Source organism: Opisthorchis viverrini (genome assembly GCF_000715545.1).
Source record: "Opisthorchis viverrini unplaced genomic scaffold opera_v5_477, whole genome shotgun sequence".
Taxonomy (NCBI): Eukaryota; Metazoa; Platyhelminthes; class Trematoda; order Opisthorchiida; family Opisthorchiidae; genus Opisthorchis; species Opisthorchis viverrini.
Genome location: NW_008752123.1, coordinates 135422 through 163410, shown reverse-complemented (window position 1 = coordinate 163410; position 27989 = coordinate 135422). Strand labels below are relative to the sequence as shown.

Sequence of the window (27989 nt, the reverse complement as noted above, 5' to 3'; positions counted from 1 at the left end):
TGAGAAAATATGCAGGGTCAGAGCGACCTTATCCAGACTCTCCTGGATATGGCTGGTTATGAAGATGTCTGAATAAGATCAGTCTCACGAGGTCTAGTTTGAAAGCTTTCGAGGTACTACACCAGCGCTTAAATCAAGGGTCATTCTAGGTGACCACAGGTGTAACCTAACCAACGTGAACCGGGATGGAAAAACGATGCACCGAGTTCTCCAGTATTCTGGAAATCTAGCAACCATTACAACAGCTAAGTCTGTTTATATAATAGCCGGTAGTCATGGCCAAGAATTCCATCTGAATAAAATATTACTACTGAAATCCCTTTTTAAAGGGACAGAAGTAACTTTCGTAGGTTTCTCACACATCAACAGAGCATTCAGAGTAGTTCAGAATAAAAAGTGGTTTCTGGTTAGAACGGGTGACTTCCCAAGGTGGTATATAGGAAGTAGGCGTAAATTCCAAGAAATGGACAATCCATTGGGCACTGAGTCACGAACTAGAGTGGTTTCTCTGGAGAGTCTTGTTGCATAAGAATGCATCGGTGAGCGATAGTGTTGGTTTAACCAAACACGGTAGCTGGTTCCAGCATGTCGCGATTCGGACGACGAGCATCAGAGGTTGATCGGTTCAAACATTTTTATATAACTACACAAAGAACGCTGACTGAGAAACGTACTATAGAATGTACGTGATCATTTAGCTCATTTGGAGTAAAAAAATGGTCAGTCTGTGCGGGATACTAGCATCCACCAACGTACTGTTCACTACAGCTAAGCAACTGACACGGACAAATGTTGATAAAGATCCATTCTCATTGTATTTAAATGCAGCAAGATTAGTTGTACGTCCCGTTTCGACAGCTACAAATATCTTATTTCAACATTAAGTCGACCTTGTTTACGGGGAAGGTCCGTTACTAAGTTTTGCGACCATGTCATCTTGTAGAGCCACCTTAACGAAATATCACCAAGAAATGGCCCACAGAGTAAAACTTTGTCTGTCGAGCTCCATTAGTTCACGCAGTTCTGGACAACATAGGACAATCACAATTCCCGTAGCAGTCCGATAACCAAACCATGGGACGACTTCATTTAGTAACGCCTATACACATCCATTGGATGCGCGAAAACGAGATTTTAGGTCAGATGAAGCGGCCAATCAGAGCGCTCCGTCTCCGTATGACCTATGAGATCCCAAATCGAGAGAGGAAAAACAACCATCGAAAACGAACCGATTGGAAATCGAAAGCTACATCATCACAAATTTTACCGCACAATGGCACAGAGAAAACTGAATGGAAAAATCGAGAGAAGAAAAGTGGATTCACTGAATCCTACACAACACATCCCTTGCGAAAGAAATGAACCGGCCGGCGGTAACTGTAGAGGTGCGTGGGAAAATAGAGTGCAAATGAAAAAAACTGCGACAAGGCAGAGTGTAAACATATTACTTTAAACTACTGACAAACAGTCCAAAGTAGATAAGATAATACCGAGAGTAGATCAGAGACCGTCGGATAGACAGAACCCTCCGAAAATGCTAACGCCTGAGAGACATTTCTTCCATACGTCTGATTCATGCTGCCCGGTTGACCACTTTCATACGTTGTGTTTCCAGAAGACCCTGAGTTTCGGCTAACCTATAAATAAAAAGGATAACAATCCATCACTCGCCTGTAGGAAATTTTGAAAATATATCTGAATTGCTCATTCTATCGAACTTTGGATGAATCTATTCTGGTTCAACTTTCTTGCATAATACAAGGTCCGTTTAGAACTCCAGAACACACAAGACTACCCAGTTTGACACAATGTCATTAATGGTGCGGGTAAACCGAAGACAACAACAGACAAGAGCATACCAGCAGAGCAGCCAAGCAACTGTTGCTGAGTGATGGAGGTGTTTCTTGGCCAGTTTTCATGGCGTGGTTATTCCAGTAGCGAATAGTCTGTGGTGTGATGAGGCTTACAAGGACTCTCAAACTCCCCATCCATCAAACATGGACTAAATGTAGCTTGGATCAACCGATTGGCGATTCAACACATAAATGATCGTCTATAAGATACGATCCTTATCAACCATGTGCCACTTTCACCAAAACCCTAGTAGTTAGAAGGAAATCTCTTATGTTAAAATGCGATGGCCCTGTGCACATATGTTTAAATCAAAAGGGTCCATATTCTACATTAATTTTGCTGAAGTTTTTTCTAATTGATCATTATTCTTAAATGTCTGGCGCTCGGTTTAATTTTAAAGTCGCTTATTTCCTGTCGTGACTCAGCAGGACATTAATTCACATTTAGGGGTGATTTTTGTTGAGAAATCGGATGGCGCACATTCTTCATCCTTCACAGCCTTCGGAGAGGTGTTAAACGCAGCTGTTAAACCAACAGCTCCCTTTAGCTTTGAGTGGCTGTATACTGATGTAGTGGCTGACCTATGGAGCCAAGGAAGAGTCCATGAATAGGATGAAGCTAGGAAGTTGAGCGCATTTCTTAATGACAAGTAGTATGAGGAGTAGAAGCTGCCTACTCAATTTTCGCCTAAGGAGGCACAAAGGCCATTTTCCAGTCACCCCTTACAAGCGTGTTCACAGTAGTGAGACGACTAACAGAGCTCAAGTACATAAAACGTCAACTCGGTTCAAGTGGACTGGTTCGATCGATCAGTAAGAGGTGAAGTCCACCTATCCTGAAACAATTCCTCATCTATTCAACCGGAAGCATCGTCAGGAACAGGCTGCACTTACGTTAGATTATTTACCGAGACGACGATATCTTTATCTAAATCTTGGACATTTGCATACCTCTGGATAATCGCTGATGACTACCGGGTGAAATTATCCAGTCGGCCGCGGAATCGCATAGTACAGGTAGGTACAGGAAGGTATTACGCCTATATTTGACCTGAAGCTGCCACCTTAACGTGATGGTAGGACTTGTATGACGCAATGACCTTTGTCTGGAACTTCGATCTACAAAGTGTAACTATATCAAGAAGGTTAATAGGCAGCAGACAGATTAAGAGTAACGAGACCCCGCGCTGCGGGAAATCGTTGCATTGGGAGGTCTGTGGGTGAGATCGTTTTGTCTTCTGTGTAAAGAGTGTGGATGCAATAAGTCGTTTCTTGTAGACGAACAGCATGTCCGTATTTATGGGAGCAACAATGCTGCCTTACTCCCGCAGAGGAGCTGAAAAGGTTGATCTTAGAAACCACCAACTCCAAGAACCAAATGGCTGACCGTGACCACCGACACATTATACAATATCTAATAAAACTTGCCACGACACTGATGCGGCTCGAAACGCATCTTCAATGCGCAGCAGCATAAGGCTTGATTCCCCCTACTCTCGGGCCAAGCTATCCCGCGCGTCTAACCAGATGGGTGCTCCGGGCAGTGCGCGTTCTTAACGTTGATGTATACTGTGTCACACACCTTAAAAGGTCTAGGAGAAAGCTGTTTTCACATTTCAATTTTTGTGCGTCCGGTGATTCAGATTTGGTGATCCATGGAATACATGGCGTTGAAATTGCATTCAGTCGCACAGCCGAACGCGCTTTGCTGGGTTGGATTCTAGTGAACAAATATCTCCCTGGCATTCGGTTATCCAACCCAATCAAGCTCGATGCAGCTCGACATTAAAACAGGTGCCATTATCATTGCTGTCTCCTCGAATGGGGACTTCGAGACAGAATACATCAACGGTTGGGGTCATCGGAAGACATGGGCCAACCGCCGGGCCAGTGATGTGCAGCCGTAACGCCCTTTGGGAGCCCGATTGCCATGCCAAGCTGCTGCCGTCAATGCATAGCTTGCCCTCTACATCTCTCCAATGAAAAGTTCAGTAACTTCTGTATCCACACGACAGTGGTACCATCAGTTTCCTCCAATGTGTAGCTAGCCACTCCCCGACTTTCCTGGTTCGCCAGAAAAACGAAACTATGGCAGCTTTAACCACTGCAAACAGGTACACTGTTTACATCCAATGGTAAGGACAAAAGGTTGAGATTACGAGCCTGGCAGATGCTTCCCACTGCAAACGTTCAAAGGATGAGTTCATTTATTCAACTTCGTGGCTACTGTGTTAATGGGGCAACGATTGGTGCCAGACACAAATCCATTAACGGACCGGCCCCACGTCCTGCTGGGTAGTCGTTTAGGGATGAGGAAAAAAGTGACCCGGAATGTTATGAAGATAAAAACAGAACTACTCACATGGTAGTGATCCGGTCTACTTGAGCACGGTAGGTACCCGAGACATTGGAGGCGTGTTCATAATCGGCAGACTCTTTGCCGGCTTCAACAAATCTGGATGATGGAGGTCGGTTTTCTAAGCTATTGTTCGCAGAGTATTCAAACGAGTCTGTATGCCGAAACAAGGCAGGCCTTTTGAAGCGTCCTATATATGGGTCTAGTTGGAAGTTTGATTGGACCGAAGGTTGGTTCGGTGAGACAGGAAGACTGGTGGCGTTGACATGGGTGGTAAAATCAGCTGAGGCTTGTTTCTGTCCCTTGGCATTGAGTTGGTTGTGAGCAATATTGGCTTGTGTGTATAGAAAATTACTGGATGATTGGGCAGTTTCTTCAATACCTGAAGCACTCTGGACAAGAGCAACAATAAAAAAGGGACTATGAATGAACTTATGGCTTAAAAGTATGGATCCTATAAGTAGAAAATAACCTAATAACTGGGTCTACCATGTATAATGGCCTCTAGGGTACCTTACTTCAGCAATAACGTGATCGCCATGTTAACGGAAAACAGAGCAAAATGGAGTTGTTTGTCGCAAACATCAGTCTAATGACGGCAGCAGTAGACTGCGAATAGCAATCCATCAACGCCTTGACTGAAAGCATCGGGCACTGTGGGCCCTTCTAAGGCGATGCGAAACAGTGGGGAATGAGCTATATGACGGAACATGGCAACGGTGGGAGAGCCACTTAATGGTCATCAGGATGCGGTCGTGTAAACATTGTTACCTGGGATATCAGGTGACGTAACAAAACATCACGGCAATCCAACCTCACCACCTGTGTCGACGACAGCGACTGATCCTCAGACGGGACCAGGAGAATAATGACTAGATCCTCCCCCAATTGTGTTCTTATTATTACTCCGACTTCTTATAGATTATTCGGCAGTTTGATGTTGCTGTCTGTACAGGCGGGACTATCACACTGCCGGCTATAGTAAAGTTTTGATTCGTACTACACGATCTGTTGATTGCATCACGCCAATGGACCAATATGCTTCATGAACAGACATTAAGAGCATCTGAGTATAAAGTCAACTCCATAAGAGGAGGAAGAAAGTGCTATCAGATGCTGCAGGGACCACCAGAATACAGCAAAGTTTCGCGAACGCGTGCGGAGAATGTCGGGTGGACATTAACTATGAACTTCTCCTCGCCGAATGGAGCATAGTCACACCCCGAAGACATCCAATCACATCGAAGTCCAGCTCTTATATAACAATACAAGTATGTAATAACACCCATCAATCAGTAAAATAGGTGCGTTGTCCCATCATGATTAGGAAGCCACATCTAGATAAATAAATCCCACGCTAATCGGTGACATCCGGACAGAACCATACTGTGCGTTTGTGTTGGAGGATGATCAACAAAAAATGTCCTATATGAACTATCCGTTCTTTTTAACTTTTAGGTTATTAAATGAAAATTGAGCGAATCCATCACTGCACTTAGGTAGTTCCAGTTTTGAACAAGGATTCAGTTGACTAGTTCACTAATGTTGAATTTCAACGACGAAAAACAGTTTGCTGTGCATGACCATAAAAGAGTGAATTAGCATGGTCGTTGGTCTTGGCAGTTAAATTTCAGATGTCTCGATCAAGAATCATCATCGGTGAGTTGTTGGGTGAGTATTCCATTTTGCTTCTCTACTGTGATTGGTGGGTCGCGAAGATGCCTCCACTTAACCTGGTTTGTCATTTGAGAGTTCGGGTTGTATCTCACTTCCTTGCACTTAGTTAGTTCGCCCTTCTTTCTGCACAATCTACCAACAAGATTGCCATCATTAAATAAATTGTCAAAAATGAATCAATCAGGCTTGCCGTGTCCGATGATGATGAGGTGTGTCAGCAGAAAGTATGACCCAGTGTCACTTGCCTGAATCGACGAAGACATCAATCTAATCAAGTTAACGCCCAGTTAATGGTCCACGCAAAAACGATGAGAGAGCGAGCTTTACTAGAAACAGTGCCTCAGGGGAACCAATCCCTAAACAAATCGACATCAACCGAGCTTCTGGGAACAAAAGAGATAAGCAATGGGTGAACTCTGAACTGCGTTGGAGACCCAATGACAAGTGGAACTACAAGTTATCGCCAAGGATCACATCGCAAACAGATACCAAATCGACACGCACTATCAAGTGCGAAAACTGTATTACTTCATTCTACGTTCAAGTGCCCAAATTCCTACTGAAACCAGCCGATGAGGGATCGGTTCGCCAGCAGTATATCTGCCAAAACCTACAGTTAGACTGGCTTTGACGATTGGTCGCTTACGGTATGGCAGCCTAACAAAGGAAGAAAACAGGTGTTCAACTGGGATGCTTAGGCGTCATCGCCTGGCCGCTGCGCGCCGAGGACGTCAAAAGACTTTCAGTGTTTGACCATCGATGTCTTCGGAGCATTGCCCGAATCTGGTGGGAACACCGGATCAGCAATTCTGAAGTACGTCGAATGGTATTCGGGAGAAATAACTCACCCTCGATGGATGAATTGATCTCATTGCACAGGTTGCGTTGGCTTGGCCACGTGCTGCGTATGCCAATTGACCGATTTCCTCGAAGGGCTCTTTTCGCCAAACCATGTGAAGGGTGGAAGAGAGCCAGAGGCGGTCAAACAATGACTTGGCAGCGAAGTATGAAGGTCATTACCAGCAAACCAGCTGCGCTTACAGCTGATAATGATGATGATGATGAGCAATCCGTCAACGCCTTGACTGAAAGCATCGGGCACTGTGGGCCCTTCTAAGGCGATGCGAAACAGTGGGGAATGAGCTATATGACGGAACATGGCAACGGTGGGAGAGCCACTTAATGGTCATCAGGATGCGGTCGTGTAAACATTGTTACCTGGGATATCAGGTGACGTAACAAAACATCACGGCAATCCAACCTCACCACCTGTGTCGACGACAGCGACTGATCCTCAGACGGGACCAGGAGAATAATGACTAGATCCTCCCCCAATTGTGTTCTTATTATTACTCCGACTTCTTATAGATTATTCGGCAGTTTGATGTTGCTGTCTGTACAGGCGGGACTATCACACTGCCGGCTATAGTAAAGTTTTGGTTCGTACTACACGAGCTGTTGATTGCATCACGCCAATGGACCAATATGCTTCATGAACAGACATTAAGAGCATCTGAGTATAAAGTCAACTCCATAAGAATAGGAAGGAGGTGCTATCAGATGCCTCGTCAAAAGCTGCAGGGACTACCAGAATACAGCAAAGTTTCGCGAACGCGTGCAAAGGTCGGGTGGACATTAACTAGGAACTTCTCGCCGAATGAAGCACAGTCACACCCCGAAGGCATTCAATCACATCGGAAGTCCAGCTCTTATATAACAATACAAGTATGTAATAACACCCATCAATCAGTAAAATAGGTGCGTTGTCCCATCATGATTAGGAAGCCACATCTAGATAAATAAATCCCACGCTAATCGGTGACATCCGGACAGAACCATACTGTGCGTTTGTGTTGGAGGATGATCAACAAAAAATGTCCTATATGAACTATCCGTTCTTTTTAACTTTTAGGTTATTAAATGAAAATTGAGCGAATCCATCACTGCACTTAGGTAGTTCCAGTTTTGAACAAGGATTCAGTTGACTAGTTCACTAATGTTGAATTTCAACGACGAAAAACAGTTTGCTGTGCATGACCATAAAAGAGTGAATTAGCATGGTCGTTGGTCTTGGCAGTTAAATTTCAGATGTCTCGATCAAGAATCATCATCGGTGAGTTGTTGGGTGAGTATTCCATTTTGCTTCTCTACTGTGATTGGTGGGTCGCGAAGATGCCTCCACTTAACCTGGTTTGTCATTTGAGAGTTCGGGTTGTATCTCACTTCCTTGCACTTAGTTAGTTCGCCCTTCTTTCTGCACAATCTACCAACAAGATTGCCATCATTAAATAAATTGTCAAAAATGAATCAATCAGGCTTGCCGTGTCCGATGATGATGAGGTGTGTCAGCAGAAAGTATGACCCAGTGTCACTTGCCTGAATCGACGAAGACATCAATCTAATCAAGTTAACGCCCAGTTAATGGTCCACGCAAAAACGATGAGAGAGCGAGCTTTACTAGAAACAGTGCCTCAGGGGAACCAATCCCTAAACAAATCGACATCAACCGAGCTTCTGGGAACAAAAGAGATAAGCAATGGGTGAACTCTGAACTGCGTTGGAGACCCAATGACAAGTGGAACTACAAGTTATCGCCAAGGATCACATCGCAAACAGATACCAAATCGACACGCACTATCAAGTGCGAAAACTGTATTACTTCATTCTACGTTCAAGTGCCCAAATTCCTACTGAAACCAGCCGATGAGGGATGGGTTCGCCAGCAATATATCTGCCAAAACCTACAGTTAGACTGGCTTTGACGATTGGTCGCTTACGGTATGGCAGCCTAACAAAGGAAGAAAACAGGTGTTCAACTGGGATGCTTAGGCGTCATCGCTTCAGCTTAGCACGTACCATTGCTCAGGAAATCGAGGCATGTTTATCACACCAGGCCACGCACCTTTCAGATGTCTTGCAACAACATAACCGCAAATCTGGACACTCGGCAAGAAGTTCCCAGAGAAGCTCCAAAGCAAATCAAACTGGGTGCACGTTCAGATCGTCATGGAAATGTGCAACTAGTTTTCATGTGTATGCAAATGGCAAATGATCTATGTGCATCTTTTGGTGATTCGAGTACCAAACAGTTAGCTACTGAAATAGCCACGTATGGAACGTACAGCCCAACTGGTATCACGGCGATTTTCATTGAACATGTGTTTCCCGAACTTCCACGGAGAGGTCCGGTCGTCGCACAACCGGTTAGCTGGAACGGACGGAACCTGCTTGGAGGGAGCGTTGGCTGTGTTTGAGTTACCCAGGGGTGATGCGCGAACTGTTTGTGGATAAACCGAAGTCCTGGGACTCATTGGCAGTGGAGTGAACGGGCGCGGCGTACCCGCCACAGTGGTTGTCGTACTGGATGCTGTCTGAGAGGAGGGAGGGGTTAACTGTGGTTTCGGGTAGGTCAGGGTGGATTCCACCAGTGTTGTAGAGCACGGCCCTGTAGCGGCGACTGTGAAAGGGATCAGGGAGAACTCTGCACGCCCAGACGGGCAAACGCGCGGCTCATTTCCACCAGAAACTTTTTCTCCTGGTTTGCAGGACCTCGGTTCTTCCGATGCATCTCTGCTATTGGACTGTGTGAGGGAAGACATTCGAAAGTAACAAGAGTTATTGAACAATGCGATGACAATATGAGACGGACGTTGAAAGAAGGAAAGAGGGATTCGGCAGCGATTCACTGATCTAAAGGCGAGAAAAAATGAGATACGAATAATAACTTATTCATAGGTGTTAACTATATAGGCGATCAGTTGATCAACTGCAATCCCCTATCAAAATAAATCTGTTTCCAGGGCCTACGGTTCCGTTCTCCGACAACAGGATGAATAGGGAAGCAATCGTTCCGTGCTGGAAATGCTCACTATCCCACCCAAGACACGAAATGGCACCAAACAGGTGGTGGGAAAACTATATATTGAAGACGAAAGCTCGGGGTGACACTGACTGAATACTGAACTGAAGTTTTTTCGGTATGCAGTATCCAGTTTAGCTGTTCCTAATAAAACAGTCAGTAGCGGCGGCATGCCCGGAGTATCATAATTGGGAATTTCAGAGGTCATCCATAGGCCAAGACCTGACAACATCGGATAATTTTTACTCGGTAAAAAGCTTCGAATCAAACGCCCAACCCATAGCATGATTCATGCGTAGCTAGCTACCTCAGCTATTGCGACCTGCAGAATGTGACGACTAACTGTCTATTGAGGATAAGTTGCATTCTCTGAAAACAGTCCAGCGTTTACAGGCGTTGCTTTAATGTGCTAACCACACTTAGAATTTATTGTTGCAGCATCTAGCACTAGGCTGTTTAACTGAACAGGCATACGGTGAATACAAGACCTTCAAAAACGAAACCACGCATTAACAGATGAATCCGGAAACGATAGTTACCAATCTCAAGATCCTGCCCGAATCCCATTTGAAGGTTGGTGGGGGGGGGGGGAAGATGAATTACACCTACCGGACAACGGAACCCGAATATATATTGTATCGTCAACTATCAACGCAGTTGTTCTGAGTACTCGATGACACGAAGAGCGCCAAGGAATTTACCTCATAAAAACGAGCAGTGCTCAGGCCACGGTCCACCCGTGGAAGTCGTAGCTCCAAGGAGGTCAAACGTGTCAACATGGTATCCACTTTACCAGTCAGTTTTGAAAGAGAGGTTAGAATTTCCTCCATTGGATCACGAGGCGACGTCATCGCTGGAGCTTCAGGTTCGTCCTCGGTAGGTGGGTGTTGTCCAGAAGGCCAACGATGCAAGGACGACGACATCCTAGAGCTAGGAGTACTACTGACTGTTGTACGCGCAGCCAGAGTGGTCCGCTTGACAGGTGGACGGTTGTTACTGAGAGGGACAGGTTTTCCGGTCTTCGGAACCGAGCTACTGCAGCAATATGGTCGTGGATTGCTGTTCAGCAAATAATAAGAGTTGCCAGTTTTTGCATAGGGCATAGAATAACCGCTACACTCCGATTGCAACCGTTGAGATTGATTCATTTGTCCGACAGAATCAATCATGGCCGAGAACTGGGAACGAACAGGAGAATGGGATACCATAAGTTTCAGGCGACAAAGGTATGAAACAGTAGTACTAATGGCAACTAAATTGCGAACATGGCGACGAATGGATATCTGTGAAAGGACTGACAAGGGCCTTCTGTCACGTACCTGAATGTATGACACATCTTAGTGTAACCAGCAGTCCAACAGGACCGAGCCTGTTCAGCTTTCTTCGGGAAAGCTTAGAAAGCAGTGTTTTATAGCTAAACGTCAATATTTGAGGAAGAGACGGTGTCTGCTAGTTGAGGAATTCCGAAAACATCTGGCGGAGTAAATCAACGGAATGCACAGAAATCGAATGGTCTGACGCTTTCATTAAAATATATCCCATAACCCTAACCAAATTCTGTTGAAAATTAACTGGTAATATTGAATAAATGATTGACCAAAGTGACAGTGAAGTAGCTTAGAAAGCCGGAATGTTCACCAGTAGTGCATGCTTATGAAGGCTCCATGAAGAGAAGATAGACGTGATGCGCTGTATCGTGTTAGTTGGCACACGGATCCGGTATACCAAATCTATCCATAGCAACTGATAAGCAGCTCAGAAAAATAATTCGCACGACGAGTGAAACGCCATTGGAGAAGTCAACACATGAGACCCACTCAATCCTGCACTGAGGACGTCACCTCGACCGGTGATGAAACGTTTGCAATCCAACTGCCAAGCTCGGCGAGCGGACCACCAACTAAACATGAAGAACCAGTCTACAAGTGACCACGTGATGTGGATTCCATGATTGAAAGATGCATGGCTACATGCATGCTACATCCTGTGTGAGTTAATTGCACTTCTGATCAGCCGCTCGTGACCGAACTGCTAAGTGCTTGAACTACTAACGCAGAGGTTGCAGATGCGAAACTCCTTTGAGGTTCGTGAGGTGTGCATTGCTGGTGATTCCCACTAAGGATACACAGCCATACGGCACAGTACAGTATAGTACAGTACAGCACAGTACAGTACCGTACTTGGCTTTTCAGTAGAGAGTGATTTCACTTACAGGACGAAATCTCAATCGAAAATTCTAGTGGTTGCCGAATGTGCTACACAGTGACAAGAAAATAAGGAAGGTCGAATCCTGGAGAAAATTACTGGAGGATACCCCTTTTCTAACATAACCTAGTTGCGCACCAGGAAGGAAAATACACATTGACCTGTGACTTGGTGAGTTCAGAAAAGATACATAAGGCATAGAGGATGCACAGATTACATGTGTTTAATCCTGCTGGAAATGGTGGAAGGATTAAGGCCTTAAAACGGATTCACAGGATATAAACATGAAAGACAAAGGAGTCGTCCGAGCTTTTCCTGTTCAAGAACCTACAGGCAAAGAATCAATCAGCCACACACACGATTTCGGTGTGTAGATACCATATCACCCGAAAGGAACACGATGACCGTGACCGCGCCAGTCTGTCCAAGCGTGGACAGTTGACATGCTAAGGTTAGGTTCGAACCACGAGCCTCTCGATCAGTAACTTCGCATTTTAACCACTGACTTATCTCGATCTCAGAGAGGCGACAGGAGCGACCTCAGTGAGTGAGTGATTTGAAGAGCAGGTTGAAGTAAAAAACCCGTCGAATGATAGCGGACGATGTAGGGGGGTGGCTCAACCGGTAAGTCAAGATCTGAGACAATCGGCAATCGGAAGAAATTGATCGCCAGATCTTCAAAATATCAAATGTTGAGATGAAAATAAAAGCAAATAAAAATCAGGTGTCTGTGTGAAATCGTGAGGTAACCGGAAGGTGAACCAAAAAGCCACTCAGCATTGGCAGTTCAAAGCCGCTCACTTTGTGTACTTGAGGCTTATTACTAAACCCAGACATTCTTTCATAAGTCGCGTAGATTTACTTCCTTTGAGGTCGGGTGAAGTATATTGGCGTGTTATAGTGTGATGTTGTTGTAGCCAACTTTTGACAAGTTCACAGTTCGAATTCGGGTAATAAGCGATGCTCATTGTCTCCGAGGAAATGTAAAAAAATAGACGGATTGCGAGTTTCCTCATGATACAGTACGATTACGTCCAACCGGCGACACGAATATGGCACCAAAACGGTCAACCGCGTGTTATTCAATTTCCACTGTTTTACTCAATCCACCACCGCACCCGTTATTGGCCTTCAGCCCAACTCAACAGTTTAAACGTGACACTGTTACTGGTTTCCGCGCACACAATAATTCCCGCCGAGTCATCAAACTGATAAATGTAACCCAGCCCACAAATCGTGTCAATCAATCGTCCAGTCGTTCATTTACCTATTTACCCGCTCCGCGATCTGATGATGGACAAACTAATTGTGAATGCACAGGTTTTCTGTCTGTTACCTCGTCACAACATGCAACAATGCTGTATGCACATACGTAAAAACTAATTCGTAAGTCATATCATTATTCCTAATGTTGGATTTTGTAGGACAGAAAATTCAATGCAAAAAGTGAAACGTTGTGAAAAATATTCACGCTATCACACGTGACGTTGTTCACCTTCCTGTAGTTCTACTCACATTCTGGAATAAGATGCAGGCTGGACATATCAAGAGCTAGTATCGAAGCAAGGAAAGTTAATCAACGGATCTTGGCCGTTCCTTCACGTGGTTTACGAAGTTTAGATGTCCGATAGCCACCCCTCCACCATGGCGAAGTCCGCAGCCAATACCACTGTTGTCAACATCAGGTTCTCCTGATAACGTTTTGCTATATATTTTTGTCGAGGTTTAAGGACCCTGGTTAATATTTTCCCCTATCAATCACTGCCAAAGTCCAGATGCCGTGGTGACGAAGAGAGACAAAGCGATGACGGTTTTGAAATCGAACGTGTTGCCTTAAATTGCAATAAGGAAGCCATCGGCAGGTTCAGATTCCGACGAAACATTTTAGCCCACAGTAAAATTGGATGAGTAGATGAGAAGCCATTATAGTTATAGTACATTTTCTGTATTCAAAAGCCTGCAAGCCACAACAAAGACAACAGATGTGTAATGAGCGTGACAGTATTCCAATGAGAACACGGTGGGCAGTTTCGAAAAAGCTGTTCAGTGTATGACGACTGAAATCATCATTACCACTGGGAGCTTCAATGAGAGCACGGATGTTTTCCTTCGATGCAAAAAAGAGACCCTTCCGTACCCTTCGATGCTTCTAGAGCTAATTCTCAATGTCTCAAGGGCGAATGACGATTGTACTTCAACTGATTTTCGGTAGCTAAAGACGTTCTGATGTATGTTCCCTTTCAGGCGGTCATCATATGCCTACTGACGCGATGAAATACCAGATCATGCGATGGCTATGACGAGGCAATTCATGTAATGACAGGTGTTCCTTCAGATCGCATTCATTCGATTCTTGACAGCATGAGTTGTAAACTTGGGCATCTTGGATTGTAGAAGATGAAGTGCCGTGGTGTTTTATGAGCTGGGAACTGCCGATAGCGCGCTTAACATGGATTGAATCCTTCGCTTTTCATAGTTCACCTCGTTGGCAGCCGTTGAAATCACCTGAGAAAGCTAACGCCAATAGTAAATGTCACATCTTCAACCAAGAAGTACGGTCAAACGGCGGGTGGGGATAATTCGGCTAACGAGGAGACGGACTATGAAAGTTCGGCACGGTCGTCAGCGTACCATCAGTTCAGAGTGATAGCAAAATCGAAGCGGCCAATTTTTAAATTTCCGCATGGTCGTTGTGAATGACCATATGATGTATTTGCCACTTTATTTTGTTCTTCATTTACGCGCCTACTTAGATAAAACTTTATTACGGCATAGTGATAGTGAAACTATGGGCGATAAAATGAGGTGCACATAACTGTTTCTCAGACCAGTCGCGCGAATAACAAAAAATGCGAGTAATCTCTGCTACTCACGAGTAGCATGTTTCGCATGTTTTAGCATGTTTCCAACCACTGTTGAGCTAGAGAAGGCTCGGCACCTGAGATTTTGATAGTGGGGGAGAACCTCCGAGTGGAAGTCAAAACATTCAGAGAACTGACCTGTACGGTGTACAGTGCGTCCCTTTAATACCGGGACTATCAGCTGCCATTTTGTTTCGTCTAGCAGTTTGTTAATCAGGTGAGAGGAACGGCTTCCGGACTTTGTCGCTTGATGAATCGAGAAGCATTGAGGAATCGCGTCCGTTTATGTACCAAATAGATAAAAACAAAGTACACATCCTATACAACTGCCAGGACTACCTTAACACCTGGAGACAGAGTAACTTAAAAACTAGGCATATTTGTTCGGCAGAAGCCCGTGAAATAGAAGAGAATTCTGAAGCACAGAGTGGAGCAGTTAATGGTTAAATTGCTCGCCTACGTAGATAGCTTTGACAAAGTTTCGCGGTCAACCGAGGTAGCACCAGAAGCAAGTATTAGGGTTGTAACATATCGTAAATTAACAGTGTAGCAGTTTGCAGCTCCTTAAAGTGTTTCGTTCGTTTAGGACGCAGTATCTGTTAATACCCATTCAGTAATCAGGAATGACAGAGCCTATGACTGAGTCCTTCTTTCAAGCATCTAGGTGCCAACTGATGACGTAGATAGAAAGATACAATCTCCTAGAGCAATGTGTCGCTGATCTGTTTGAACTGCCCCGAATAACACTCAGTTTCTTATGAATACTCATAGGAGATTGACCGAAGTTGGATGAAAGTACAAGCCAAACCCAAAACAAGGAGCCTAGTTTTTGTTAGAAATACGTACCGTTGAAGATGCTCAGTATAATTTTATACTCATATAATCGGAATACGAGCTATAGTTAAGACATTGAAGGATGAAAAACAAAGGAGTGAAAAGGATAAGTGCTCACAGTGGAACATTGATTCTTTTGTTGCTTGGCTATTCGATTTCCAGGACTGCAACGTTCACCGAAATTCGGCTGAGTTACCTGATTGTGAGATTCTTCACCCCACACATGGGTATCGAAGGTAACCTCCGGTTTCTGGAACTGACTGCCAAGGGTATCGTTGCAGTCTCCTGCAACACGTGATTCAGGAAAGGCGATCGAACCGATTTCAGCATGTGATGATTGTCTTGCATCAAGCAAACGACCTATGCCGTCTGAACTCTTGATGGTCACGCGGTCAAGAGCACAATCTACCGTGGGGTCTGAGGTAGGTAGGAGAACGTCAGGTAACACCTGAGGGATTGAGTGACACTTGCGCACCCTCTGAACGTAGTCACGGACGGGCAAAGAGCGAACTTCAATGACACGGTTAGGATTACCGCTTGTGCTGGTTGGGCGTTGAGGGCCTGGCTTTTGAGAAAGCTTTGTAGGGAGAAGAGAACACAAGCGCTCGGTCAACATGGATGCCATTTCCAGTTTCCGTTCCTTGAACCCAGGACTGTAAAACTGCGCCAATGTAATCGGGGCTCGTGTGTTGAGCAAATCTCGCATGATACGGTAAAGGGACTCCATTAAGCGATCATCCGTCAAACCTATAGGACAGATGTGAATCGGGAACCAATAAGCAACGATACTGACTGAATAACAAATAGATTTTCCATTTTACAAACCAAAACGCGTTGCCAAGATCCGCGAACAGATTAGCCATCATCTGACCGACCCACCCGAGCTAGCAATAATGAGACACTCAAAATCTACATTTTTAAGTACCCTTCACCGAAGCACTTCTTTCTAAATAAGATTGCGATTTGAACCAGAAATGGACACTGAAACGCCGCTCCCGGACTACTGCTAACCCTGGCATCCATGAAATCAGCTTAACTTTCAGCAAATAATGGTTAAGATGAAGTAGAACATTTTGAATTCGATTTGACCACATCGTTACAGTTCTATGAGGACCAGGGGAAGACAAATTTTACAGAAAGTAGCTTCTCCGAGAGACATTGTGTTGGTGAGGGGCTGTTTTTGACCACCTTTCCCCGGTACTCATTCATACTTCTAAACTTGTAGGTGAATGAGATTAGACAGCTGAATCGCAAGTGAAATGATGCTTTGACCGACGAGTGAGTAGTAATCAGACTTTAAACCGATCAAGGCCAGCTTTGCCAAGTGGTCCCGTCGAGGCATATTTGAGCGACTGGTAACCAACTGAAATCCGCACTGAGCATGAGTGAGACCAGAAATAACGTACCACCTATTGCTTTCGACGTTCGGTAGCGGGGAACATTGTTGAGCACTCGAGACTTTAAACTACGAGTTGTTCTTCTGAAGCTTGAAAGCCTATTTATCGAAGCATCCACGAGGCGATAAACCCAAAGAAAGTTGGAACGTTCAACATCAGTTGATGGCGAGTTAGATCGAAAGAACTAAACACGCTCACATTTCCCCACAGTGTGGTGAAATAAAGCAAAATGTGACTGAAGCTCACGGATCTGGATGTACTGATAACGTTTCCGAGCTGTTCACGGTGAACGATTAATTGTAGTGTGACAGACGAAGTCAGCGCACAAATCTCAGACAGCAGGATTGTTTTGTCCATTAACGCAAATTGTGTCGTCAGAAAGTCGTATCACCGGGAAGAATGTATCAGACTGCGGTGCAGGCTGTATTGTTGTGCGGTTGCAAGAACTGAACAATTCAAGCAGAACTGAGATGTTTTCAGGCACCTGACCACCGAGTCTCAGAACAATAGCTGGATTCGGTTGGAATCAGTGTATCTGCAGCGAACTGATTAGGGGACGGATCCCTAACACAGAAGAAGTTACCTCACTCAAGGAATGCGTTCAAACATGCACGCTAAGGCTGCTGGGTCACGGATTACGTATTACCCTTTTACCGAGAGTAGCACTGTTCTCCATGCCTAACTCGGAGTGGCGAAAACCTAGAGGTGGACGAAAATCGCACATGGCAGAAGGAAATGACGGACATTGATGCTTTCGCCTTCAAGGAGGGGTCCCAAGTGACAATGCTTGTATCCGGCTGAGGTCAGTGGCTGTCATTTTCTATCCAGGTTATGACTGTGTTGGACGTGTGGGAATCTCAAGTGTTCGTGACAGGCTACCTCTGCAGCGGTGTATACTGTCGATGAAGCATGCGAGTAGTCTATGGTCTGGTGTCCAAACTCCGCCCCCGCATCTGACGGAAGGTGAAGTTTATGGTGGAAATTGTGGAGCCGCTTTGCAGTGCTCGTTTACTATTGTGTAATAGTCAATGAATGTCCAGGAAAGTTCATGAGAACGCGTAAAAAACTATGTGCATACGAGATGTCTACTTTCGCGTCTGATGGCTTGTAACTGCCTACTTCGTGTTTGCTAACAAATAAACTCGCAATAAAAGGCTATCCTCCTTCCGTGTCCGATTTTATCTTGTTTCCATTAAAAGATTCCATTCAAACAAACTGACTTGGTTGTATGACACTGAAGTGCTAGTATTGCTGTTAGCGATGATGATGACGAGACAGAATGTTGTTGTGGAGAGGTGCCCACGAGTGTTTGCACTAAAGAAAGGTCACCGCAGTCCAGATATACATTTTTATGATTCCCGCAGAGTGAACCTAGCGTTACCTTCTCCCCGCCCCACAAAACTCACTACCGGATATCGGGTGAAATGTTTGGAACCAAACTTTCCGGCTCACCAGACAAGCAATCGAACTTTTGCACGATCTGAGCCATAAAAACCCTACACAATATACACGACTGGGTTAGGGTAAGATCACATCGGCAAGCAGTGAAAATTGCGAAACGTAGAGGGAATCTTAAAACGGTCTTCAGTCTCAACCAAGTACACGTACCTAAGAGACCGAACCCTTTGTCGACCAAGTGCTTCGTCAATTTTGTGCTGTGATCGCACAGAAGTCGTCGGTAGAAACTGATAAAAGCAGCTGGTTGTCCCAGAACCATCCTAAAATGAAATAAAAATGAGATAAAGAATTTGTTCACTGTTCCACTGACGCGTTCTTTCACTCCAAAGGGCTAAGATAACAGGAAAATGCTGGTTGTCCCAGAACCATCCTAAAATGAGATAAAAATGAGATAAAAAATTTGTTCACTGTTCCATTGACGCGTCCTTTCACTCCAAAGGGTTAAGATAACAGGAAAACGGGGCTCAACATAAATTACGGGTCAGGATGCTGAATCGCCTGGAGTAAAACTTTAGTGGTGAGCAACGCGGCGGTTCGAGTGCCGTCATAAGGAGAGGGACAGATACATAATTTTAGATTTATGATACGGCGAGCGGTTCCATGGAAACGAATACAGGCTTATGGGGATGCTTATCTAGCCAGGAGACTGGGTCGCCGAAAGGGACTGGTGATGGGGCAAGAGCGTGCTATTGAGTTCGAGATAGTACAGTGAGTAAGGCGTGAAACTGCTGATCGGAAGGTCCGTGGTTCGAACTCAACCGCGGCATCTCGACTGCTTCTTTCTAGGCCTGGGCAACAAACAATCTTATTTTGTGGCTGGGACCGCGCGATCCAATTCATCATTCACCGAAGGAAGCGTCGCCCTCCACACAAATCTGTTGTTGGCAAAATTCTTGTGACTCTGAGGCGACGGTATGTAGGCGCTCAATGGAAGTGATTGCGGTCAAACATAAGATCTTAGTACGTCCTATGTGATTTTCCCCGCAGGTGGTCATAAACCTCATGAGATATGACAAGTAGCCGAAGTAAACGGCGAGCATGCAATCATTTCTCAACTAGGATTTCCAGAATACGCTCGCAAAGGATATTGGACCGATTGCACCAAAGCCACCTGGCTGTGTCAGATATGTTTTAGCGCCGTTTGAAAATAAAAGCACTTTGTGCTTGATCGGTTTCTCTAGGGACACCAGGAAATTTTGCAGGCATCCCTCCAAATTATTTTTGTTTTTCCACTTGATTTGGGTATTTTCTTCTCATTATCATATTGTAGTTAAGCATCAGTATGTATTGCTGGTGTACTGTCGTCGATGATAGGGATGAATATGTGTGTTGGACAGATATACCACATCTATACTACTACTAATAATAATCGGCTGCAACGTTCTTTCAGTGCATAGCTCCTATGCCACCTGATAGAAGCACAAGGGCTGAGATACTTCCTGGTTGCCAAAGCCTACAGAGGAGCAGTTGAGATGCTGGTCACTAGGTTCGCGATCAAACTGATGTGTTACCTCGAGCTAATACCTCATCTAGGCAGTACCATTCGCCCAATGGACTAGTCCCGCACTACCTCCAGTAGAATGAGACCTTCGGAAAACTATTCAATGGTACATTTTGGCACAGCGCACCTCGAGGAGAAATTGGTTTGTAGAAAGGGTAAATCTATTTGTAAGCTCAGTCGTGGGTAGTAATGTAATCTTGTGATGAGGAAACGGTGCGATTTTCCGCTGTAATGGACCAAGCAACAGGGCAACGAAAGTGGAGCACGATGAATGCTGACTCCACCTCCATAAAGACCATTTTGGATTCTCCAGAGGCGATTCTTAGGAAAGACGGGTGTAGTTGGGATAGTAGTGATACATTTAAAAAAACTCCGCTCTAAGACCCTGGGAGTTCAATATTACATAAACGATCAAACAAAGGAAGGACACTCTTACCCTTGGAAATCCACATCGTATGCGAAGTGAACAGCCCGAAGTTGGCGACGAAACTTCTCTACCTGTTCCTTCACGCCGTACATGGTTAATTTACTCGGCAGAAGTTGGCTGCGCGATTAATGATTCCATCGACAAGAGAGTGTAAGCTGAAACACAAGTGAAATAAGTGGAGAGAAATGCTGAGGTTGCATAGATGCAAACTAATGAAGACACCAAAAACAGAGTCTGAGACCTGAAAAAGTTGTGTATCTGAACAGAAAACAATATAATACAAACAGATTTGGGTGGGTTTAATTCAGATTAATTCGATTTTTGATAATCGTGGTGCACAGGAACGAAGGAAAAGGATTGTGGAACGTGGGAAAAATAGAAAAAAGGAGAAAAGTCTAAAATGCCGCGGTGAAAGACGGAGCAGTAAATATCTGATTGCTGCTTCAAAGTGGATCACAGTTAGCAGAAGGCACATGGCGGAAACGAGCTCCGCGAAGTCGGGCTGATTTGATGAGCAAAGTCTTTTCTATCCACCCAGATATATGACACTGGGTAACATGTCATCAGTGATAGAAGACCTTCGTGAAGGCTTTCGATGCGGAACAGATGGTAGAACTGGGGTGTCTTTAACCTGAGCGTCGTCGTGCTTGTCAGTCGATGGGTCTTGGCTGCCTGGCCACTCGCTGATGTGATACGGATCCAGACATTCGGCAGGGATGGCGTAGTCTGTGGTTAATGGCAGGGTCGATTCAATCCGCGGTGCTTGCTTAGTCCCGGAAACAGCTGTTGTTCCAAGCGCTGCATTCAGATATTCGTCGATAGTGCGTTCTGTGCAAGTGGCTACAATGTGGAAAGATGATAACCATGTTAGAAACTACTGGTAAAAATTAGCATTCTTCACACTATTACGAAACAACTAGGGACAAAGTTGCGCAGGTTTTACTTCACGGTTGGATCATGAAAATCGAAGGTAGCCTAATAAGCTGCAAAATTCGAAGAGGCATTGGCCTCTCAGGGAGAATTCACAACGCTCACAAATGCTACCCAATCCTAATCCACTGGAATGTGTAATAATATAGCATGTTCCATGAAAGTACCTGCATTATCTAGCTCAAAACAAGTGCAGATTCTAGGCCACCACACCACAGTAAGCTGTCAAAGGATTAAAATAGAGTCTCCGGAATATTCAACGCAAACAGTTCCATTCAAACACGATCCGGTGTGCGTTCCACACGGAGGTGGTCAACCGGCATATGCTCGACTCATCTGAATTTTCACGTCTGCACAGGCGAACATGTTCACGCTTGAGCGATGTGATCAGTTTGCTCGACGCCTCCAGTGACGACTCATTAACTGTCCCATGTTCTCAAAGCCTAAATGCGCAAACACTATCTATTTTGATTAATAATGAAGAGGAGGACTCGACGGTTGCAAATACATGCACAATTTTGGCAAGTATGGAAAGTTTTCGAAGAAAGTTGTTGAATAACATTTTGTGATCAAGCCAAAATAGCTCAGTAGTTAAGGCGCCGATATGCTCACCAGAGGGTTCGTGGTTCAAGCCCAACTGCAGCATATCGACCTGTCTTGTATAGGTTTGGGTAACCTGGTAACCCGTTCCACATCAGAGATCTTGTATAGGTTTGGGTAACCTGGTAACCTGTTCCACATCAAACACCCAAAGGGTACTGCACCTGAACTATAATTTCGATCGTGATGCGGGTGCAGGCACTCGAACGGCCCACGGAAAAGGGACGAAGGGAGTACTCTAGCTGCAGGAGAATCGGACTATCCCGAGGGAAGTAGCACTACAGAGGATATCCACAGAATAACACAGGAAAGGAACGAAAACTGATTTCCGAATTCTGTAAAAAAAAGTGCACAATGACGAGGTGATTCAGCCGAACGGATAGCGGTGTTCGGACCAATAGGTTAGAGCTCCAGAATTCGAACTCGTATACAAGGCAGACTTCACGACAATGACCCAAGCTAACTTTTCAAGATTCAAGGAGACAACCAAATGTGTCCCCATCATGGAAGAGCTGACTTAAATGCTTAAAAGCGACCACTCACAAAATAAAGCAACGGTCTAAGAGTACGCGAAGGTTTTCTGCAACGATCGCGACCAATTATCAGTGGAACAGAACGTGCGGCTTAAGGGCGGTCGTATGGTGATACTGAGGAAGTTGACACCAGATCTGATGACGGAATTACCTCTGACACTACGGTGTCAACATCAACATTTTCAAAGCCCAGAAACTGTTTCAATAGCCAGGTGTGACCACTAAATAGAGAAGTATATAATGCAGTTTGGGTTAGGCGGAGCAATCACCAGAAGCACTCGGAAGAGGCGATCAACCAACGCGAGAAGTGCACTCGGTCCTGTCAAATAGTTACGGTGTATTTGTTTGTGTTTGCTCAGAAGCGATATCGACCCACAGAGAACTGACTACGTTGAGGTTGAGGCGCTGACAACCACCAACATAACAGTAGCCGTCAGTCGGATGCATTTGCAATTTGTTAGGCATAGTATCTCAGAATTACGGTACTCAGACAAAAGGCCGCAGTTTGCAAGTGAGGAGTTTTGAAAATTCAGTTGAGAGTAGGGATTTGAGCATCGTACTAGCAACCCGCACAACAGCCGACTGAATGGCAAAGTAGTTAACGGTTAAAATGAAAATGCATATCATGACACTGGCTCGATATTCAGGTCCCGCATTTCGGGTTGGTAGATCCTCGAGGCATTCCAGCTGCAAAAATCGGACACAAGTCCGTCCAAAGAATGTTTAACCGAACAAAGCGTCGTACGGTGCCACTCATTATAAGAGAAGCTATTCTGTCTAAGCCATCGGATAATGCACATATTACTGAGAAATTGCAGCTGAGGTAGTCAGCTCGGAAGAAGTATTACGACCAAAGCGCGCCCCAACTACCTGACCCGCATAAAGCTTTCACAAATGGACGTTTTTCCAAAGCTGCAAGCTAGGAAGCGATGGAGAGCTCCAGATAGTTCAGTGGTTAAGGTGCTTACGAACCGGAGAGTCCGTGGGTGGAAACCAACCTCAGTATCCCGACTTCTCCTGTCTACGTTTGGGTAAGCTGGAAGTATCCCACTCCTCATTCCTCCTTCCGTAGGCATGGCAGCTAGGCATCGAAATGGCGCTACAGCTGTGATTTAATTTGATTTTTAAGGCAACACGATGAACAAATAGCCGTTCGAACACAGCTAAAATTATGCGAACCAATCGTCCGGATATTTCAAAACGTACGATTGAAGGTCAACGCAAGCTAAGGTCATCCAGTCAGCAAGGTTCGCCTCGCTTATAAACAATCGGAGAACAAACAGCAGCCAGATGACACAGACAACAGCAAGATCTGAAATAATGACAACTAAGCGGATACCAACAACCAGTACAGAGATGGAAACAGAGTCGAGGAAGTGTCTGTAGAGTGATAAAAACGTGGTTTGCTTAATAGAGACGTTTTACAGCGGCATATCGGTGCTTAAGATCTGAAATAATGACAACTAAGCGGATACCAACAACCAGTACAGAGATGGAAACAGAGTCGAGGAAGTGTCGGTATAGTGATAAAAACGTGGTTTGCTTAATAGAGACGTTTAACAGCGGCAAATCGGTGCTTCTCTTGTGACTACCTGGGATGCGACAGTGAACGCGTCAGGGGGTGTGAAGTCAGTCCAGATTTCACTTTTGCCTGTCGGAATAAACAGCTGATCCGACAGTATTCCCGAGCATAAGAAACCCAGCCCTCAGTAATGTACTACGATCATTTCCCATAGACGGACTGATCAACCGGTCGAACTGAGATTGTTGACAGATGTCGGTAGTGAGTGAGTCGGATAAACTAAATCCTGTAGTAACAGATGGATTAACTGCCACTAAACTAAGTACTTAGCCCCTCCGCTACTCCACTGTCTACTCGAAATTCACGCACTACACCGTCCTCTTAAATGCGGCTGGCTGTCATTAGACCCTACCTATTTGGACAGTGACCATCGTCCAAAAAGGAGGTTGTTGCATATGGGGTGTTACTATGTAGAGGTCGGGTTGACCTGAACTTCAGAGTATTATAATCGTGCATGCTTACAGCAAGGCTGTTTTAGAAGTGGTGTGGCCTGAGGGGCAAATAAAAGCTTTGTTCCAACTTAGGTGGATGACCCTGAAAATACATACTATTCTATTGGTGGAGCGCTTGTCCCTCTGGACTTTGGCATTTTGCCACCTTGGTATTGACAATGAGTATGGCAACCATAATTGTTCCAACTTAGGTGGATGACCCTGAAAATGCATACTATTCTATTGATGGAGCGCTTGTCCCTCTGGACTTGGGCATTTTGCCACCTTGGTGTTGACAATGAGTATGGCAACCATAATCGACGACTAAGTTCATGCGAGAACCTAGAGTGAAAACCGGTTGTTGTTCCACTGAAAAAGAAAACATTGCGGAGGAAAAACAAGGAGCGGAGAAGTTAAGATTATCAACGCAGGAACATTGCAGAATGCAAATCTTAGAGACACTCAGGATGAAAGAATCCCCTGGTACGTTTGTGTAAGCAGGAAATTGATTAAGGGGTCCTCAGATACGTTATGAATTTTCAGTCGAGTTCTAACAATTCCTGTTGAATCAGCTGAGATGAGTAGGTTCAGAGCACTTCTACTCTCCCAAATGGAGTACGATATATGAAATGGTATCAACCGGTGCCTTCTGGCGAGGCAGCCGTCGTTGCATAGAGGTCGCACTTCGTGGACGACACCGATGAAGAATTTAATGGCTGAATCACAATAGACACAACGGTAAAGTGACAAGGATACTCACCGATGAAACGGATGAAAGGTCGTACATCACCGTCGTTCGCCGTTTTCAAATGTTCATAGTAGTCCGGACGATCTTCAACGCGGATAATCGCTGGGGGCAAGCCGGCACGCATAAGGATGAAATTCATGAGCAACCGAGCAGTTCGCCCGTTCCCATCGTAGAACGGATGTACGTAGACTAGTTTCCAGTGTGCCAGTGCGGCCAGTTCAATCGGATGCACGTCTAACAACTCCTCTGAATTTAGCCAATCAATCAAATCCAACATGAGTTGCGGAACCGCGTCAGGCGGAGGGGGCTGGTGATCAGCGATGAACACCTATGGCGGTGGAGGGCAGGATAGTTGATACGGTAAACGAGTTTCACCGAACACTTATAAGGAGATAATCGATCCAAACAAACTACACCGGGAAACCTAACAAACGTAATTGAGGATGGATATACATGGGGCGGACAAATTCTCCTTTGGAGAGATAGTCCCTCAGAAGAGGTCAACTACCTTCCTTGGTGTTATTTCTTGGATAGAGCAACGAGGCTTACCTGCGTCCGACGAAGACGTCCAGCCTCACTGGGATCCACATAAGCTAAAACTAGCTTATGTAGCTCAAGAATGATGTCGAGCGTGACTGGCCTGGACTTTCCCCGGAGCAAGGTAGCATTCATGTAACGCAGAGCAGCATCCAGACCAAGCACCTGAATGAGAAGACAGATCAATTAAATTCACTGACAACTGAGGTGACATTTCAATAAGAATGTGTGATCAGATAGCGTGAAATTTGATTGACCTATTGGAGATGATTGACTAAAACGTCCGAAAGGTACGACGCTAGTAAACGCCTGCTATTGAGTGAATTGGTCGACCTTTATCAGAACACGTATTGGAGAATGGGCGGAGACGCTCAAACATAAAATAATGGGGCGGCTAACTTGAAGCGTTCACAATAAAAAAAAATACGACAACGAGCAATTCCCAGAAGTTTAGACACAAAATGAGTGGAGTTTGGACTCCAGTGAGAATTGTAATGATAAGCTCCGAAGTTGACAAGTTGAAAAGCCATAAAGAAGGTAAACGACCCCAATGAAAAATCACACGATCATGAAAAGGCGGCTTCCGATCTTCTCGACAGACGCAGAAGATGGAAGGCAACATACACAGGTAGCAGGTGTACACGTGACACTCTACTCATAAAGCTGCTGAAAAAATTCGACAACCCACAAGTCGGTCTCACCCTTCTCAGTAAGTAGGCGCAGTCTTCCAGTTTCCTCCATGAAAATATACTGCAATATCTCGAATATCGTACCAAACGAAATATGAGACGGCCTGGTGAAGCACAGTGGGTTGAAGAATAACATTATACAGCAGGTAATTTAGTAAGGAGTAAACTGTCATACCTCATTCTGTTCCATCAAACTCTTCCCTCCAACGGCCAATCGGGTCTCCAAAATAGATCTAGTCTGAGCGAGAGTTAGCGTGTTACCCTCGATAGCATTCGAATGGTAGACATGCTTAAAATAGTGTTCCATTTTGGCTTGTCTCAGGCCCGGGTTGGATTCTGGTACCTCGTAGAAACGTTTGACCTTCATATCAATCACGTTGAATCTACAAGAAACAATCGGTGGTCCGTATCATCAGTATCAAGACCGCTCGAGTGTACCAGCAAACGTAGGGAAGAGACAAATAGATGGCTAGGGGGGAATTCAATTGACACAGCAATTCTTCTTCTTTGTGGAACGCAAACCATCAAGGGAGGGTTCTGTTTGCAACCTAAGTATTCAAATTAGTTCATTTCTTGTCTGTGGTTGCCAGATCAAATTTGTTCACCCTCCACACTCATAAAACAATTAGATAGATCCCTTTCAACAAGCTCATGAATAAGTGTAACACCTTCACAAAGATCACATTTTCCGTGACAGGTGTTAGCTAGTGATAACCTGAATTTCTCACTTCTGTGGACATCATACCACGTGGTGACGTATCGGGATGAAAACATGATTTTTTGTGTGCAAACCAGAAGTGTAGAAAATCGGCGACCAGCGTGCGAGACAGTTCGTATGGCCACGGAAGTTTGAATCGTGCATAAAAGTACAAACGGATAATCATGTAAGTGTAACCTTCATGTATGGCAGTGAAGCATCGGTGTTGAACACTGATGTCATGCTGTCGATGATGATGATGATGATGAACCTTCATGTATGAGAGGCGACGCCACTGACCCTTCCACGTGACCCCTGCCTCTCGACTTCCCCTGTCCAGGCAGTATCCCAGCACCCCCCTGGTGGCATGGCAGTTAAACACCAAAAGGGTGTTACAACTGAACGATTTTTTCATCCGGACTTGACAAGCTATTTAAGTCAGACTGGTTGGACGGTTCGAATTTGCGAAAAAAAGGCACACATTACCACGGTAGAAGGATCATTCCATGAGTTTGTGGTTCAAAAAATGAGCTCTGAAATATGAATCTGAGGGTTTTGAATTAAACCCAGTTGAATACTGCGAACTACCACTACCTTCAAAGCTAGAAATCAATGATCGTAGTTTGCTGTAAATGCGCGAAGTAAAACGGCCTTCGGCGGTTACAGCCTCGACATGGTGTTCGAACAGAGGAGTGCAAGCTTGATTACGCTAAGTTATGACCGGGATATGAATTCTTCGTCTTTTCCAAAGCCTTTTTTGTCATGACTCTTCAATTACTCCTAAGGGATATCACGTGTCATCCAAGCATTTTCA

At 44.9% G+C, this 27989-nt stretch overlaps 1 protein-coding gene across 1 annotated transcript in view; it reads right to left on the bottom strand.

Annotated features, from left to right (window-relative positions):
• Positions 1–1243: 1243 nt before the first annotated feature.
• Positions 1244–27989, bottom strand: part of T265_11224 (hypothetical protein) — a gene marked incomplete at both ends in the record, with an annotated part of 31548 nt that continues 4802 nt past the window's right edge. Inside the window, 11 exons of the mRNA XM_009177826.1 lie at positions 1244–1637; positions 4216–4601; positions 9009–9467; positions 10447–11028; positions 15764–16392; positions 18651–18760; positions 20438–20545; positions 20986–21268; positions 25265–25580; positions 25802–25954; positions 26654–26861. Of these exons, the coding sequence (XP_009176090.1) occupies positions 1574–1637; positions 4216–4601; positions 9009–9467; positions 10447–11028; positions 15764–16392; positions 18651–18760; positions 20438–20545; positions 20986–21268; positions 25265–25580; positions 25802–25954; positions 26654–26861 (3298 nt within the window). The remainder of the gene's footprint in view (positions 1638–4215; positions 4602–9008; positions 9468–10446; positions 11029–15763; positions 16393–18650; positions 18761–20437; positions 20546–20985; positions 21269–25264; positions 25581–25801; positions 25955–26653; positions 26862–27989) is intronic.